Below are 19,351 nucleotides of genomic sequence, written 5' to 3'. Positions count from 1 at the left end.
CGGCGTCGGTTTGCCTATCTCCTTTCTTGCCCACTGTCTGTGATGTCATTCTTGACCTACACCGCTTTTGGTCTTCATTCTCTTCCTACTCCTTCGAATTTGTGAGTAAGTGTTCGTCGAAACCCCATTCTTGAATTTTTTTCTGATACATAAAAAAAAAATATATATATATATATATATTGTTGCTCATGAACCTGGCTTGCAAAGAATAAATTTGGGATTTGTGTTCTTGACTTCTGAATAGCTAGTGCTTGGTTGTTGAGGGAAATAAAGCCCTTGTTGAACCTTGATTTGCATGAGAAATGTAGTCTTGAAATTCATGTTTTGAAACTTGTCCCTTGTCAAAGAATAAAAAATGATATATTGTTGTTTGTTGAACTCATAGATCATCAGAGAAATAAATAGTTGATGCTGACATTTTATTTGAGCATTGTTGCTTTTCGGCCTGAGAGGAACCGGTCTGGAGAGACAAAAACTTGATTGTTGCATTTTTCATGAACTCGCTCAAAGGAATAAAATTGTTGTAACTTAAATAGATCATTATTGTTTGTTGATGTTGCCCTATTCCGATAATGCCTGAATCAGGATATGAAATTGATATTGCTCGTCTCATTTGTCGGTTTTACTATTTCAGGCATATAATTTTTTGTGCAAAATCCACGACCCTGAGGCCCTAAGAATCTTCACTAATGAGAGCAAGGGCTGTCCTTTGGAAGTCTGAACGAGAGCAAAACTGTCCTTTAGGAGTCTAACAGTAGCATACACCTTACTTTGGCAAGAAATATTCCTCTAAAAGGCAACCGAGTCTACAAAGCTTGCACAAATAGAAGTAAAGATTGTCTCTCAGAAGTCCGAGCAGAAGCAAGGCTGTCCCTCAGAAGTTCGAGTGAAAACAAGGCTCTCTCTCAGAAGTCCGAGGGAGAAGTCCGAGCGGCAACAAGGCTCTCCCTCGGAAGTCAAAGTGGATGCGCACTTCTACTTCGGCAGCTAATGGAAGCAAAGGCTATCCCTCGGGAGTTCGAGTAAGAGTCCACTCTACTTTGAAAAGAAAGATCCTCGCAGCTCGTATAGATGAAATCAATGGTTGTTCTTCGGACCCGCACTAATGAGAGCAAGAGTTGTCCCTCAGAAGGCTCTCCCTCAGAAGTCCGAGCAGAAACAAGGCTGTCTCTCGGAAGTCCGAGTGGATGCGCACTTCTACTTCAGCAGCTAATGGAAGCAAAGGCTATCTCTCGAAGCTCGCACTGACGGAAGCGAGACCTGTTCTTCGAAAGTCTAAGGCGGAGAACACACTCTACTTCAGCAAGAAAGATCCTTGAGGCTCGCACTGATGAAAGCGAGGTCTGTTCTTCGAAAGTCTGAGTGGGAGCACACACTCTACTTTAACAAGAAAGATCCTCGAAGCTCACGCTGATGGAAACAAGATTTGCTTTTCGAAAGTCAGAGTGGGAGCACACACTCTACTTCAACAAGAGAGATCCTCGAAGCTCGCCAAGTGGGAACACACACTCTGCTTCAACAAGAAAGACCCTCGAAGCTTGCACTGATAGAAGTAAGTGTTGTTCTTCGGAAGTTTGAATAGAAGCAAAGGTTGTACCTCGGAAGTCCGAATGAAAGCAAGAGATGTCTCTCGGAAGTCTAAATGTATGTATACTCTCTTCTTCGGCAATCAATGGAAGCAAAGGTTGTCCCTCGAAAGTCCGAATAGGAGTATACTCTACTTCAACAAGAAAGATCCTTGAAGCTTGAACTGACAGAAGTAAGGGCTATTCTTCGGAAGTCGAAGTGGGATCACACTCTGCTTCAATAAGAAAGACCCTCGAAGCTTGCACTGATGGAAGCCATGGCTGCTTTTCGGAGGTCCGAGTGGAAGTACACTTCTACTGTGTCAAGAAAACTCCCTTCAGGTTGGTAACTAAGTCTACTATTCCTCTTTCTTCTTTGAAAGGCAACGAAAATTGAAAACTGTTTCAAGCAACATAACACAATGAAGATATACAATGTAGAGAAAATAACTTCTGATGGAGATATATAATATGGAGGAAATAAATTTCTTCATGACATAAGAAAGATAGAACTCCTTGGATAATGCAGTAAATATAAATTGTAAATGTCATAGATAGGCTTCTTCTACGGAATGTTGAAATTTGCCCCTAGAGTTGCAAGATCATTTGGAAAGCTTTCACCAGCTGCTCGGATTATGGCCATCATACACCATCATAGCCATGTCTTTGGATCTTTTTGTACAGACTGATATCCCCATCCCCGTAAGACTTTTCATGGATCTGTTGTAGTCGGAAACTTGCTTCTTGTTGGCCAACACACCGGGCTAGGAATCCGGTACCTCCTCGGAAGTAAAGTTCACCTTGAATAATTATGAATTAGGCAAGCTTGGCCATAGTCAATTTTCCAACTTTGCTTCTGAGTTGTTCGAGGACTTCTCCTCTCCAGTCCTCCGGAAGGCCTTTGTCTTCAGGTATTATCGAAGGCTCTATTCTCTTCTTGATAGTAATTGTCGCCTCCTCCTCTGGGATATCAACTCCTGCCCCTAATGTAGCGAGGGCATCTGAAAACTTGTTGTCGGAATGAGGCACATGCTCTATTTCGACCTTCTGAAATTTGTCAAGAAGCCTTCGGACTGTTGTTCGATATGTGGCCAAGGCAGGCTCCTTTAAGACGAACTGTCCTGAAACTTGCTTCACTATCAACTTTGAGTCCCCTCGAATCCGAATCTTCTTGATACTGTGCTTCTCAGCTGCTATCAAGCCTAACATAAGAGCCTCATACTCGGCTTCATTATTCGAACAATGAAAATCCAGTTTATAAGACAAATACAACTTTTCCCCACTTTTGCTTGTAAGGACTATCCCGGTTCCTCCTTTACCTCCGGCTGCTGCTCCGTCAAAGCTCAATGTCCAAAAGCTTTCCTCGGAAGCCATAGCTGCATGCACCTCTCCTCTTACTTCTTCATTCACTGGTTCATAGTCACCACTTGGAATTTAAGCAAGGAGGTCAGCTAAGGCTTGGCTTTTAATCGCCTTGGAGGCTACACATGTGATCTCGAATTCACCCAGTGCTAACAACCATCTTGCCACCTTCCCGGTTATAGCAGGCCTACTGATGAGGTATCGGATTGGATCACTCCTAGTAACAATCTGAATCTGATGTGCTAAGAAGTAATGTCTGAGCTTTTGGGCGGTGAATACCAAAGCTAAGCAATGTCTCTCTATCGGAGTATATCGGACTTCTGCTCCTTGAATCTTCTGGCTGATGTAATACACCGGGCGTTCTTCTCCATCTACATCTTGGACCAATAATGCCCCTATGGACTTGGGGGTTGAAGTTAAGTACAACATTAGAGGCACCCCGGGCTGCGGGGCTATCATGGTCTGAGGCGAGGTCAAGGCCGCCTTGATTCTCTCGAAGGCCTTTTGGTGCTCGTGGTTCCACTCGAACTTGGTATCTCCTTTTAACAATGAGCCGAAAGGGGCAGAGATCTCTGCAAGTGCTGGGATAAACCTCCGAATATAAGACACCTTCCCGAGGAACTTCTTTAACTCCTCCTGAGAATGCGGGGGAGGCATTGCTCTGATAGATTTGACCTTGTCTTCATCTGCCTCGATACCATGCCTATGTACAAGAAACCCGAGGAACTTCTCGACCGTCACCCCGAAAGCACATTTGAGAGGATTCATCCTCATTTTGAATTTCTGGCATCTCTTGAATACCTTCTCAAGGTCTCGGAGATGGTCTTCTTCTTTCTTAGATTTTACCACTAGATCATCAACATAATCTTCCACCTCATGATGGATCATGTCATGAAAGATTGCAGTCATAGCCCTTTGGTAAGTTGCACCGGTATTCTTGAGTCCGAAAGGCATGACTGTATAGAAGAAGTTTCCAAGAGGTGTTCTAAATATAGTCTTTTCTACGTCCTCTTCAGCCATCTTAATCTGATTGTATCCACTGAATCCATCCATGAATGAGAACATCTGGTGTCCCGAGGTGGCATCCATGAGGGTGTCGATGTAAGGAAGAGGGAATTCATCCTTCGGGCAAGATTTGTTCAAATCTCGAAAGTCTACACATACTCTGATTTGGCCATTCTTCTTCTTTACTGGCACGATATTTGCTAACCACATGGGGTACTGTATTGGCCGGATGAAACCAGTCTGTTGAAGTTTTTCAATCTCCTCCTTAATCTTCTCTTCGAGATCTGGATGATATTTTCGAGCAGCTTGCTTAATTGGCTTGGAGTGTGGGAACACATCAAGATAATGGGAGACTAGGTCAGGATCTAGTCCGGGCATTTCCTTATATGACCAAGCAAACACATCTGAGTATCGGCTTATCAACTTCAACAACTGTTCCCGCTTCTCTAGGCTAAGGCTCAAACTTACGAATATCGGCCTCGGTGCATCTTGTCCATCACTCAGATCTATTTCAATAAGTTGTTCGGGCTGAGGCTTCGGCCCATCTTGCATACATTCTGGAGCCACTTCAGGCTTTATTACTATATCATTGTCAGGAGGCTCTTCTTTTGACTCGGAGTCGGTGACTGAAGAAACCGACTCCCCGCACCTTTATAAATAGTACACCATCTTGCCTCCTTCTCGAACTTTCATCACCTTCCGAGGAATAGACGGACTTTCTGGTCTAGACATCGCCCGCTTACTTGATTCTGCCATCGACTCCTTGTCATCTTTGATATCCTCCCAACGAGGAATTTTGACCCCTCGAGGCTTAAAGGTGGTGGGAACTTCTTCGACAGCCAGTTCGGTGAAGTAGATGGCATCAGAATAATGAGCTTCATGGATCTCAAAAGGCCTTTCTGTAGCCTGAATTGTCACCGTCATCTTTCCCCATTTAGCCTTAACACACTGATGATAACTTGATGGTACAGCCCCATATCTATGCATCCAGGTCCTCCCTAGAATGATGTGATAACTTGCCTCAGAATCGATAATATGGAACTTGGTGGCCGAGTGAATCACTCCGACGGCTAAATCAACTGTTACACATCCGATAATAACTCTCCTTTCTCCACCGAAGCCAGTGATGACTATCGGCTGCTTCACAATGCGTTTTTCAGAGATTTCGGCCTTTTCTAGAGTAACGCGAGTCATAATGTTGATAGAGGCTCCACTATCTAGAAAGGCCCTTTTGAACTCAACTCCGTTAATAAAAGCAGTCACATAAAGCGGGTGATTGTGAGAAAAATGATACTTCCGATCAGCCTCGGAGAAAGTAATGGCACTAGATTGCTCTTTTGCCTTCCTCGGGATAGACCCCTCAGTCGACATGCATTCCTCATGGTGTGCCTCGGCTATATTAATGATAGACTTAGTAATTTCTGCGCTTGCCTCCCTGGAAAGTCCACGCTGGTCGAAGAATTGCTTGAACTTTACACAGTCTTGCAAGGTTTTGGCATAGTGATCCGGATCTTTTTCCATTCTTGGAGGCTCGTAGTTAACCATCTCCTCGGTCTCTTCAAAATAAGATGCCACATAAACATGGTGTCCTCCTCTTCCATAATACTCTTCTCCTCCTTCTGGATCAAAGGGATCTTCGCCATGAGTCATAAATGTTCTGCCCTCTGGATCGAGAGCACTTCCATAGTAAACTTGCTCACCCTCTGGCTCGAGGATGTCGTCCAGATAACAATCATCGTCATCGAGATTGGTGATAGCCTCGATCATCGGGCCTTCATAAGCTATCATAGCAACATTCTTGCCCTTGTCTCGGTGGTGAGGATATGGTTGTTCTCGGATGTCTTGAGTCCCTTTCTTTTTGAACCTCAATTCGTCTGCCTCGACTTTATCTCTGAAGATTTTCCTGAGAGTCCAACACTTCTCTGTCGGATGTTTCAATGTACGATGGTAGACACAGAATTCATGGCTCTCACGGTCCTTTTTTTATGGCATTTCTTCAACATAAGGCAATTTTAGCTCTCCGTCAGCCACCCATTCCTCAAATAGAGCTTTCACTTCCTCGATTCCACATGGATAAGAAACATTCCCCTTTTCACCATTATATTGCTTTCTCTTCTGGCCTCTATGACCTCCTCCTTGTAACTTTCGGGTATCTGGGGCAGAGGCAGCAGCAAGCATAGGTCCACGAGACGATTTGAAGCTAGTCTTGTAACTGGCCTTAAATCCGGACTCCTGAGCCTGAGGAATGCTAATGTTCCGAGCTGCTTCTATTAATGCCGAGAAGGTGGGCAACTTGTGATTAACTAGAAACATTTTGTACCTGCTCAATGCCCCTTCTAGACAGATTTGAACCAAATAACTCTCCTCCACTGCTTCATGGCAATCCACGGCCTTGTCCTGAAACCTTTTGACGTAGTCAAAGATGTCTTCACTTTCTTGCTGCTTTTCTTTACACAATGTAAGTGTGGTCACCTTCTCCGCCACTTGAAAGAACTTAGAGTGAAATTTGTTGACCATTTCCTCCCAACTTCGGACAGAGTTTGGGGCCAAATTAACATACCAACTATATGCTCGGTCGGTGAGGGACTTAGAGAATTCTCTCAGCCGGAGGACGTGGTTTGAACCATGAATACCCAGAGTCTCAATGAATCGCACAACATGTTCTCGAGCATTTCCTTGTTTGCCATCGAACTTGATGAATTTCGGCACTGTATACCCCTCAGGGTATGGATAGCTCAGCATCTCAATGGGGTAAGGCGGCTTGACATCCGGATCAGGCAAAGAGGGTAAGGTCCTCTTGCCCCGTTCGAGATCGAACATGGCCTGCACATCGGCGAGAGTGAGAAACTGTTGAGAGAGAGAGAGTTTGATGGTGGTATTCCCGAAACTTGGCTTATGGACCCGAAGACTGAGCTAGGGGCGACTTGGCCATTCTGGTGCTGCGAACTCATCATTGGTGAGGACATTTGATGATATTGGCCATCAGCACCTATAGACAAGCCAGTTGATGATGGGATATTGAATTGAGGCCCGTAGAGTCCACCGCACGGCGCCGCTATACCGTGTTGTGCTTGCAAATTTGTTGTCGGCACCAAATGAGGCCCGCCTGGTGCTTGGGTAACATTTACTGGTGGCGTAACAAGATTAGGTACGGGCAGAGCTCCCTTTTGCGCCATCATGCTTCTCATGTTTTCCTGGACACCAATAGTCGCCGGAGCGCCATTCATTACACAAGAAACTCCCCTAGTCACCATTGGATCCTGGCTTGGCACGCCATGGAGCCCGGGCATGGGCAAACTGCTGCCGCCTACTGCAGTTTGAGCCTGTGTTACTGTGGCCGTGTTGCCATGAGCCATAGGCTGATTGGGGCCTACTTCTCCTTGGATTTGATTTTGCGCTCCGGCGGGAATAACTCCACCACCAGTTTGATTTCCATTTGGCGCCGGTGCAAAGTTAGAACTCATCACCAACATGGTGTGAGTGAGATTCTGAAGAGTGGTAAGAATCTCCTGCTGAGTATTTTGAAGTCCTTGAATGGCTTCAAGCAAAATTGGTTGATCTGGAGCCATGGTTCTGTCATCACCACCATTAGAGGATCCTTGTTGGTGAACTTCATCTTCTCCCGCCATCCTTGTTGGAGTTGTGTGGATTCCAGATCTCGTTGAGACCATTAACCAATCTTCCTCTCCAGCGGAGTCGCCAAAATGTAGGAGAGGGTTCAAGAACATTTCTTGAAATTTCGAAGATCTTCGAAGATCCTTGAAGAACAACTTCGAATTCTCTAAAAGATGATGAGAGTCTTAGATTCTTCAATAGTCTCAACTCAAGAACACAAGAGTAAAGGAGATGATGGAGATAAGAGATTGGGTGAAGAAGATGGCAAACTGGCTGGAGAGAGAATAATGGCAAGGCTCTCCCATGTAATTCCCACTTTCACTCTCAAGGTTGATAATGGAGATGGGAAATTAGTTCTTTCCCAAAAGTCATCTCTCCAAAATCCATCCCTTGTAAAGCTATGGGTGGGTGCTATTTATAGGCACCTCATGATGTAAGATGGAGCCCATGTGCAAGGCACATGGGGAATATTCTCTCTAACCACCTTGTCCGAGGAGGTGACCTCTCCGAGGATGAGGAAAACCCCGAAGAGGAGATCAACCTCTCGGCGAACCCTTCTTCTTAGCCACACCTAACCAATGATCCCCAATCATCCCAAAGGGTCAGGGGTAGTCCCAGAGGACGTCCTGCCGCTAAATATTGCCGAGTCTCATGTACCCCCCGGGGTCATGCCACCTCGACCCGGGTATAGGCTAGTTTAACCGAAGAGTGAATTTGTCTCCACTCACCGTCCTCGGGATCGGGTCCTTTGTTCGAACTCCATTATGCCCATGGTTCTAGTGCGTAGATCCCGGAAAGCTCCGAGCCCGCAAGTGTTCTGGGACTCATTAACGGAGCGACTTCTAGATTGCGTCTGAATCCGTTCGAAGCCAAGTGTTTCGGATCTCTAGGCTTGCTTAATACCCTTTCGAGTCCGGGCCCGAGTAAGTCTCTAGGTTCGTGGATCTGAACCCTTTCGAGGCTTAGAGCCATTCAGCCCGTTTGATGGCGGTAAATCTGGGCCCGCCAGTCTTGGACTTGCGATAAATTTGGGCCCATCAACCTTGGATTATTGGGCCTAATTAATTTAGTGGGCTTAAACTTAACTCCTCTTACATTTTCCCCTTGCGTGTATGAGAAATTTTAAATTTCTCAGACATGCATACTGTCATTTCTTCGACCCTGCTTCGCATCATGTTCCCCAAAAAAAAACATGTTGTCACGACAGAGCCTACCTATGAATAAAGTTGATGACACACTTCAATTTACAGAAAAAATTTACAAGCAAAAATTTTTTTTTTTTTTGTACTTTTTTTTTTTTTTTCTTCGTCCCACTGAAATATATTTTTATAACATTTGAGAAAATATACATATTCATTTTTTTTTTATTCTTAACAAACAAGGTTCACACGTGTCTTTTTTCTTTTTCTTTTTTTTTTTTGGCAAACATAGCGGACCAATTACATACATACACATATTTAGAATATGCTAATGGAATATTCAAAGGATAAGGCTTCCTTTTTTCTATTTAAGGAGAAGGATGAAGACCTAATCAATACATCTTTTTCTTTCTTGAAACCCTGCGGCGCACACACTCTCTCACTAAAATGAGAGCCCACCCCAAGTTGCCTTTCTTCCTTTTCAACAAAGCTCTGTAGCCACTAAGCCAAATCTGGTTGCCCACAAGGCCAGAGCTGCTGCCGTTTGCACAGACCTCCATTGCGATTTCAAGCCACGCCGCCAAAGGCCCACGCCACTGTCACTGTTGGCCAGCACCGGCACCAACTCATCACGGTTGTTGCCTCCTCCTGTTGCTAGCGTCCTGTCGCAACTCCACCTACTACAAACGCCGACCGCCATCGCAATGCCATCCACCTAGCTCAGCTCCAACTATCGCAAATCGTCACGGCCAGCCATCGTCTTGTCCCAGCTCCAATCGGCCAGCACCAACGCCACTGCTACAGCCGGCTTCGTCTGCCCAGCCTCATTGCCAACTCACAGTCAGCTTCTCTGCTGCGACCTCGTCGCTGGCCTCGACTGTTGCTCCAGCGACAACCACACACGTCGCCCTTTCAACGCGTCGTGTGTGGTCACCAACTCTGCTGCGACATCACCGCTGCTTTCGGCCTCGCTCATCCAACGCCGACCACGCACGTTTGCCCACTCAACGTCGTGTGTGGTCTGGCCTAACGTCGCTTAGCTTCAGTTTTGTTGATCAACGTCGACGCCGACTCTGCTACGTCTTCAACACTGTCTTCCTTCGTTGGCGTAAATTTGTGAGCAAGTTCTTTTAATTGTTTTGTTTATTTATTTATTTATTTTTTTTGGGTGTGCCTCTTCTTAAAGAACCAAAGCTGCATCTTGCTTTTGCATCCCATTGAAGATCATTGCCGCTGCTATAACTCTGAACGCCATCACCATCACCGAAGACCTACACCACTGTTGTTGGTATTTCATCTTGGCCCAATAATGCAGCATCTGAGCTTTAGATACACCAGATCTCGGTACTACTCCTCCGGCGACCACCTATTGCAAACGTCGTGACCCAAGCTGTTGTCCACCTTTCTCTGCTACAACTTTGCCTTCGTCTTTGGTTGTCCAGCGCTTTGCCTTCGTCTTCGGCTATTCAGCGCGAACCACGCGTTGCCTACTCAACGCGATATGTGTGGTTTTGCCTAACACCATCCAGCTCGTTATTCTCACAGCCCGGCGCCATTTTTCAGAGTTCGAATCATATAGATCTCGGTTTTTTGCATACTCACTGGTTTCAGCCGTGATTAATCAATGCGGACCACGTCGCCGACTCAACACGGCGTCGGTTTGCCTATCTCCTTTCTTGCCCACTGTCTGTGCTGTCATTCTTGACCTACACCGCTTTTGGTCTTCATTCTCTTCCTACTCCTTCGAATTTGTGAGTAAGTGTTCGCCGAAACCCCATTCTTGAATTTTTTTTCTGATACATAAAAAAAAAATATATATATATATATATTGTTGCTCATGAACCTGGCTTGCAAAGAATAAATTTGGGATTTGTGTTCTTGACTTCTGAATAGCTAGTGCTTTGTTGTTGAGGGAAATAAAGCCCTTGTTGAACCTTGATTTGCATGAGAAATGTAGTCTTGAAATTCATGTTTTGAAACTTGTCCCTTGTCAAAGAATAAAAAATGATATATTGTTGTTTGTTGAACTCATAGATCATCAGAGAAATAAATAGTTGATGCTGACATTTTGTTTGAACATTGTTGCTTTTCGGCCTGAGAGGAACCGGTCTGGAGAGACAAAAACTTGATTGTTGCATTTTTCATGAACTCGCTCAAAGGAATAAAATTGTTGTAACTTAAATAGATCATTATTGTTTGTTGATGTTGCCCTATTCCGATAATGCCTGAATCAGGATATGAAATTGATATTGCTCGTCTCATTTATCGGTTTTACTATTTCAGGCATATAATTTTTTGTGCAAAATCCACGACCCTGAGGCCCTCAGAATCTTCACTAATGAGAGCAAGGGTTGTCCTTCAGAAGTCTGAACGAGAGCAAAACTGTCCTTTAGGAGTCTGAAAGTAGCATACACCTTACTTTGGCAAGAAAGATCCCTCTGAAAGGCAACCGAGTCTACAAAGCTTGCACAAATAGAAGTAAAGATTGTCTCTCAGAAGTCCGAGCAGAAGCAAGGCTGTCCCTCAGAAGTTCGAGCGAAAACAAGGCTCTCTCTCAGAAGTCCGAGGGAGAAGTCCGAGCAGCAACAAGGCTCTCCCTCGGAAGTCAAAGTGGATGCGCACTTCTACTTCGGCAGCTAATGGAAGCAAAGGTTATCCCTCGAGAGTTCGAGTAAGAGTCCACTCTACTTTGAAAAGAAAGATCCTCGGAGCTCGTATAGATGAAATCAATGGTTGTTCTTCGGACCCGCACTAATGAGAGCAAGAGTTGTCCCTCAGAAGTCCGAGCAGAAACAAGGCTGTCTCTCGGAAGTCCGAGTGGATGCGCACTTCTACTTCAGCAGCTAATGGAAGCAAAGGCTATCTCTTGAAGCTCACACTGACGGAAGCGAGACCTGTTCTTCGAAAGTCTGAGGCGGAGAACACACTCTACTTCAGCAAGAAAGATCCTTGAGGCTCGCACTGATGGAAGCGAGGTCTGTTCTTCGAAAGTCTGAGTGGGAGCACACACTCTACTTTAACAAGAAAGATCCTCGAAGCTCACGCTGATGGAAACAAGATTTGCTTTTCGAAAGTCAGAGTGGGAGCACACACTCTACTTCAACAAGAGAGATCCTCGAAGCTCGCCGAGTGGGAACACACACTCTACTTCAACAAGAAAAACCCTCGAAGCTTGCACTGATAGAAGTAAGTGTTGTTCTTCGGAAGTTTGAATAGAAGCAAAGGCTGTCCCTCGGAAGTCCGAATGAAAGCAAGAGATGTCTCTCGGAAGTCTAAATGTACGTATACTCTCTTCTTCGGCAATCAATGGAAGCAAAGGTTGTCCCTCGAAAGTCCGAGTAGGAGTATACTCTACTTTAACAAGAAAGATCCTTAAAGCTTGAACTGACAGAAGTAAGGGCTATTCTTCGGAAGTCGAAGTGGGATCACACTCTGCTTCAATAAGAAAGACCCTCGAAGCTTGCACTGATGGAAGCCATGGCTGCTTTTCGGAGGTCCGAGTGGAAGTACACTTCTACTGTGTCAAGAAAACCCCCTTCCGGTTGGTAACTAAGTCTACTATTCCTCTTTCTTCTTTAAAGGGCAACGAAAATTGAAAACTGTTTCAAGCAACATAACACAATGAAGATATACAATGTAGAGAAAATAACTTCTGATGGAGATATATAATATGGAGGAAATAAATTTCTTCATGACATAAGAAAGATAGAACTCCTTGGATAATGCAGTAAATATAAATTGTAAATGTCATAGATAGGCTTCTTCTACGGAATGTTGAAATTTGCCCCTAGAGTTGCAAGATCATTTGGAAAGCTTTCACCAGCTGCTCGGATTATGGCCATCATGCACCATCATAGCCATGTCTTTGGATCTTTTTGTACAGACTGATATCCCCATCCCCGCAAGACTTTTCATGGATCTGTTGTAGTCGGAAACTTGCTTCTTGTTGGCCAACACACCGGGCTAGGAATCCGATACCTCCTCGAAAGTAAAGTTCACCTTGAATAATTATGAATTGGGCAAGCTTGGCCATAGTCAATTTTCCAACTTTGCTTCTGAGTTGTTCGAGGACTTCTCCTCTCCAGTCCTCCGGAAGGCCTTTGTCTTCAGGTATTATCGAAGGCTCTATTCTCTTCTTGATAATAATTGTCGCCTCCTCCTCTGGGATATCAACTCCTGCCCCTAATGTAGCGAGGGCATCTGAAAACTTGTTGTCGGAATGAGGCACATGCTCTATTTCGACCTTCTAAAATTTGTCAAGAAGCCTTCGGACTATTGTTCGATATGTGGCCAAGGCAGGCTCCTTTAAGATGAACTGTCCTGAAACTTGCTTCACTATCAACTTTGAGTCCCCTCGAATCCGAATCTTCTTGATACTGTGCTTCTCAGCTGCTATCAAGCCTAACATAAGAGCCTCATACTCGGCTTCATTATTCGAACAATGGAAATCCAGTTTATAAGACAAATATAACTTTTCCCCACTTTTGCTTGTAAGGACTATCCCGGTTCCTCCTTTACCTCCGGCTGCTGCTCCGTCAAAGCTCAATGTCCAAAAGCTTTCCTCGGAAGCCATAGCTGCATGCACCTCTCCTCTTACTTCTTCATTCACTGGTTCATAGTCACCACTTGGAATTTGAGCAAGGAGGTCAGCTAAGGCTTGGCTTTTAATCGCCTTGGGGGCTACACATGTGATCTCGAATTCACCCAGTGCTAACAACCATCTTGCCACCTTCCCGGTTATAGCAGGCCTGCTGATGAGGTATCGGATTGGATCACTCCTAGTAACAATCTGAATCTGATGTGCTAAGAAGTAATGTCTGAGCTTTTGGGCGGTGAATACCAAAGCTAAGCAATGTCTCTCTATCGGAGTATATCGGACTTCTGCTCCTTGAATCTTCTGGCTGATGTAATACACCGGGCGTTCTTCTCCATCTACATCTTGGACCAATAATGCCCCTATGGACTTGGGGGTTGAAGTTAAGTACAACATTAGAGGCACCCCGGGCTGTGGGGCTATCATGGTCTGAGGCGAGGTCAAGTCCGCCTTGATTCTCTCAAAGGCCTTTTGGTGCTCTGGGTTCCACTCGAACTTGGCATCTCCTTTTAACAATGAGCCGAAAGGGGCAGAGATCTCTGCAAGTGCTGGGATAAACCTCCGAATATAAGACACCTTCCCGAGGAACTTCTTTAACTCCTCCTGAGAATGCGAGGGAGGCATTGCTCTGATAGATTTGGCCTTGTCTTCATCTGCGTCGATACCATGCCTATGTACAAGAAACCCGAGGAACTTCCCGGCCGTCACCCCGAAAGCACATTTGAGTGGATTCATCCTCATTTTGAATTTCTGGCACCTCTTGAATACCTTCTCACGGTCTCGGAGATGGTGTTCTTCTTTCTTGGATTTTACCACTAGATCATCAACATAATCTTCCACCTCATGATGGATCATGTCATGAAAGATTGCAGTCATAGCCCTTTGGTAAGTTGCACCGGTATTCTTGAGTCCGAAAGGCATGACTGTATAGAAGAAGTTTCCGAGAGGTGTTCTAAAAACAGTCTTTTCTGCGTCCTCTTCAGCCATCTTAACCTGATTGTATCCACTGAATCCATCCATGAATGAGAACATCTGGTGTCCCAAGGTGGCATCCACGAGGGTGTCGATGTGAAGAAGAGGGAATTCATCCTTCGGGCAAGATTTGTTCAAATCTCGAAAGTCTACACATACTCTGATTTGGCCATTCTTCTTCTTTACTGGCACGATATTTGCTAACCACGTGGGGTACTGTATTGGCAGGATGAAACCAGCCTGTTGAAGTTTTTCAATCTCCTCCTTAATCTTCTCATCGAGATCTGGATGATATTTTCGAGCAGCTTGCTTAATTGGCTTGGAGTTTGGGAACACATCAAGATAATGGGAGACTAGGTCAGGATCTAGTCCGGGCATTTCCTTATATGACCAAGCAAACACATCTGAGTACCGGCTTATCAACTTTAACAACTGTTCCCGCTTCTCTGGGCTAAGGCTCGAACTTACGAATACCAGCCTCGGTGCATCTTGTCCATCACTCAGATCTATTTCAATAAGTTGTTCGGACTGAGGCTTCGGCCCATCTTGTATACATTCTGGAGCCACTTCAGGCTTTATTACTATATCATTGTCAGGAGGCTCTTCTTTTGACTCGGAGTCGGTGACTGAAGAAACCGACTCCCCGCACCTTTATAAATAGTACACCATCTTGCCTCCTTCTCGAACTTTCATCACCTTCCGAGGAATAGGTGGACTTTCTGGTCTAGACATCGCCCGCTTACTTGATTCTGCCATCGGCTCCTTGTCATCTTTGATATCCTCCCAACGAGGAATTTTGACCCCTCGAGGCTTAGAGGTGGTGGGAACTTCTTCGACAGCCAGTTCGGTGAAGTAGATGTTCTGTAGCCTGAATTGTCACCGTCTTCTTTCCCCATTTAGCCTTAACACACTGAAGGTAACTTGATGGTACAGCCCCATATCTATGCATCCAGGTCCTCCCTAGAATGATGTGATAATTTGCCTCAGAATCGATAATATGGAACTTGGTGGCCGAGCGAATCTCTCCGACGGCTAAATCAACTGTTACACATCAAATAGTAACTCTCCTTTCTCCACCGAAGCCAGTGATGACTATCGGCTGCTTCACAATGCGTTCTTCAGAGATTCCGGCCTTTTCTAGAGTAATGCGAGTCATAATGTTGATAGAGGCTCCACTATCTAGAAAGGCCCTTTTGAACTCAACTCCGTTAATAAAAGCAGTCACATAAAGCGGGCGATTGTGAGAAAAATGATACTTCCGATCAGCCTCGGAGAAAGTAATGGCACTAGATTGCTCTTTTGCCTTCCTCGGGATAGACCCCTCAGTCGACATGCATTCCTCATGGTGTGCCTCGGCTATATTAATGATAGACTTAGTAATTTCTGGTCTTGCCTCCCTGGAAAGTCCACGCTGGTCGAAGAATTGCTTGAACTTTACACAGTCTTGCAAGGTTTTGACATAGTGATCCGGATCTTTTTCCATTCTTGGAGGCTCGTAGTTAACCATCTCCTCGGTCTCTTCAAAATAAGATGCCACATAAACATGGTGTCCTCCTCTTCCATAGTACTCTTCTCCTCCTTCTGGATCAAAGGGATCTTCGCCATGAGTCATAAATGTTCTGCCCTCTGGATCGAGAGCACTTCCATAGTAAACTTGCTCACCCTCTGGCTCGAGGATGTCGTCCAGATAACAATCATCGTCATCGAGATTGGCGATAGCCTCGATCATCGGGCCTTCATAAGCTATCATAGCAACATTCTTGCCCTTGTCTCGGTGGTGAGGATATGGTTGTTCTCGGATGTCTTGAGTCCCTTTCTTTTTGAACCTCAATTCGTCTGCCTCGACTTTATCTCTGAAGATTTTCCTGAGAGTCTAACACTTCTCTGTCGGATGTTTCAATATACGATGGTAGACACAGAATTCATGGCTCTCACGGTCCTTTTTTGATGGCATTTCTTCAACATAAGGCAATTTTAGCTCTCCGTCAGCCACCCATTCCTCAAATAGAGCTTTCACTTCCTCGATTCCACATGGATAAGAAACATTCCCCTTTTCACCATTATATTGCTTTCTCTTCTGGCCTCTATGACCTCCTCCTTGTGACTTTCGGGTATCTAGGGCAGAGGCAGTAGCAAGCATAGGTCCACGAGACGATTTGAAGCTAGTCTTGTAACTGGCCTTAAATCCGGACTCCTGAGCCTGAGGAATGCTAATGTTCCGAGCTGCTTCTATTAATGCCGAGAAGGTGGGCAGCTTGTGATTGACTAGAAACATTTTGTACCTGCTCAATGCCCCTTCTAGACAAATTTGAACCAAATAACTCTCCTCCACTGCTTCATGGCAATCCACGGCCTTGTCCTGAAACCTTTTGACGTAGTCAAGGATGTCTTCACTTTCTTGCTGCTTTTCTTTACACAATGTAAGTGTGGTCACCTTCTCCGCCACTTGAAAGAACTTAGAGTGAAATTTGTTGACCATTTCCTCCCAACTTCGGACAGAGTTTGGGGCCATTGATATATATTCTTTTGTATATGTTCTTAACTACAGATGATCGTGTACCTACTGAGCTGAAGAAAAATATTTTGCAAGCTCGAATGGACAAGAAACGTACTCAAGCTCAACTTGCTCAAGTAACACTCACTCTCTCTCTCTCTCTCTCTCTCTCTCTCTCTATATATATATATATATATCTCTGTGGTTGGACTCGCATGATAATGTAAATTTTGTGTAGATTATCAATGAGAAGCCTCAAATAATCCAAGAGTACGAATCTGGGAAAGCAATTCCAAATCAGCAGATAATTACCGAGCTGGGGAGGGCTCTTGGAGCGAAACTGCCGTGAAAGAAATGAAGTGAATGAACGTAAAGAGAGTAAGAAAATTCTATTATATGCCAATGGTGGATGTATAGAAATCTCAAGTTTCTGGATGGTGCTCGTGTTAAAGAATATGTACGTGTTTGTAACAAAACCCTTTTGTTTTGACAGTTGTTTGGTGAGTTGCCTTAACCTTTTTTTTTTTTTTCCCCGAATAAAATTGATGACCCTTCTTGTGATGTTTTTCATTGCCTGGTTTGGAATAGTTATGTCATTTAAATGAGCACTTTATTTTAAAATAACAAGTCCTAATCTAATCATATTTTTTATATACAAGTTTAAATATTTTTTTTATCTGTATATTACTACTGGATCGATATTGGATGGTGGCCATTGATATGTCTTAGGGTAAAGATGCTTTTGAGTAGAATTTTATCAGTTTCCCCTCTTTGGTAAAACATTCTTGGTGGCGGTGGCCTTAGTGGTGTGTTGATGGTGGCAATGGCGGTGGTTTTATTAATAAAAGTGAGGCCAACATTATTATGATAGATTTTTAGATACTAACAAAACATATAATACACTAACAATAAATAAAACACAAATAAACTCGGGTTATTTTACAAAATAAATGCAGTCTTAGGTCTCATTTGACAAGTGGTTATTTTAGTCAAAAAATTAAAAGTCATTAAAAAAATAAAAAAGTCAACAATTCATACCAAAAAATCAAAAATTCATTTCTCTCTATTTTTTGCACATCTTTTCGTAAAAAGTCAAAAAAGTCATCCCAACCATACTATTTTTTTTGAATCACATTTTAGCCAAAAAATTAAAAAATTACTAAAATAACTTGTTCCCAAACGAGGCCTTAGTACGTGGCAAACGCTAATAGGATACCATTTTCTTGTGTTAGATATGCCAACAGCATGTTATGGACCACACATGTTATAATTTTCTTTTGTTAGTGATACTATAAAGAGTATGGTTTGAAGTGTTAAGGCGATTCCATTTTCTTTCTACTTTTTACGCATCTTTTCATAAAAAATTAAAAATTTATTTTAAATATACTAATTTTTTTTATATCATATTTTAACTAAAAAATTAAAAAATTACTAAAAAAATATGTTCCCGAACGAGGCCTAATTATAGAGAAAAACCTGACATTCGGACCCATGCTTGATTGAACGCTGATGTGTTTTTCACCACAATAAAAGAGAGAATATGTTACATGAGGGCATCACCAATGTTAATTGAATTCAATCGACTGGGCTAGCTCAGTTGGTTCATGTACAATTTTTTATGTACACTTTTATATGGAAAGTTAGGAGATCAATCATTGCTAAATACAAAAATTCATCCTTTCTCCTCTATTAGGGAGTTTGTTGTGTTTTTTTTATAAATAGTACTTGAATTACGAGTAATAAAGTATATGAAAAATTTGTTCAAGTGACAAGTTATTTAAAAATATCTTTACATATAATTTTGCACAAATTTTCTACTCAACTATTTAGTATGATTATAATTTTCTATTTACTTGACTATTAAAATTTTAGGAAGTCTCATAATGATGATATAGAGAGAACCAAAAAAAAAAATTGAGGTGTAATTTTCAATTTTATTTTAATTTTAAAAAAATGTATTTTCTCAAAGAAATGAAACGATATGAAACTGGCTCTAATATTTTTGGCTAGAGGTAGTGCATTATATATTTTGAACCAAATGCATTTCTGATTTAAAAGCATATAAGCAAGCAAAGTACCCTTTATTGAAAAACTTAAAATTAAAACTAAAATTCACTTTTTAAAATATCTTTAACGTTGGACTGTGATATGAGTCTTTTTTTATTTAAAAAAAAAAAAAACAGTGTTTAGTTTTAATTTTTTGAAAATTGAGTTTTTTATTTTTCGTATTTTTTTGTTTTTAGTAAATATTTGTAAAATTTTAAACAATTTTTTTACCTTTTTAGATTTGCATTACTTAGATGTATTTAAAAAGTAAAATATTTGTAAAAAAAAATATTTTAAAAAATTAATAAATACACAAGAATATGAAAAATGTACTGAATTCTCGTAAATTTTTTTTTTTGTATGTTTAGTATTTAGGCCTCGTTTGGCAAGTAGCTTTTTTAGCCAAAAAGTCAAAAATTTTCTTTTTTCTCTACTTTTTGTACATCTTTTCGTAAAAAATTAAAAAGTCATCCCAAACATACTAGTTTTTTTAGTTCATATTTTGGCCAAATAGCCAAAAAGTTACTAAATTAACCTATTCCCAAACGAGACCTAGTGA

General features: G+C 42.8%; 1 protein-coding gene across 1 annotated transcript in view; it reads left to right on the top strand.

The window, feature by feature from the left end:
• The window catches only part of MBF1A (multiprotein bridging factor 1A), a 50,604-nt gene extending 33,334 nt beyond the window's left edge, over window positions 1–17,270 (top strand). The window contains exons 4-5 of the mRNA XM_082881861.1: window positions 16,801–16,883; window positions 16,985–17,270. Of these exons, the coding sequence (XP_082737987.1) occupies window positions 16,801–16,883; window positions 16,985–17,095 (194 nt within the window). The 3' untranslated portion in view covers window positions 17,096–17,270. The remainder of the gene's footprint in view (window positions 1–16,800; window positions 16,884–16,984) is intronic.
• The last annotated feature ends 2,081 nt before the right edge of the window (window positions 17,271–19,351 follow it).

This window comes from Camellia sinensis, chromosome 8, assembly GCF_055761805.1.
Source record: "Camellia sinensis isolate YWXY chromosome 8, ASM5576180v1, whole genome shotgun sequence".
NCBI classification, from domain to species: domain Eukaryota; kingdom Viridiplantae; phylum Streptophyta; class Magnoliopsida; order Ericales; family Theaceae; genus Camellia; species Camellia sinensis.
This window is presented reverse-complemented; position numbering and strand designations above follow the sequence as displayed.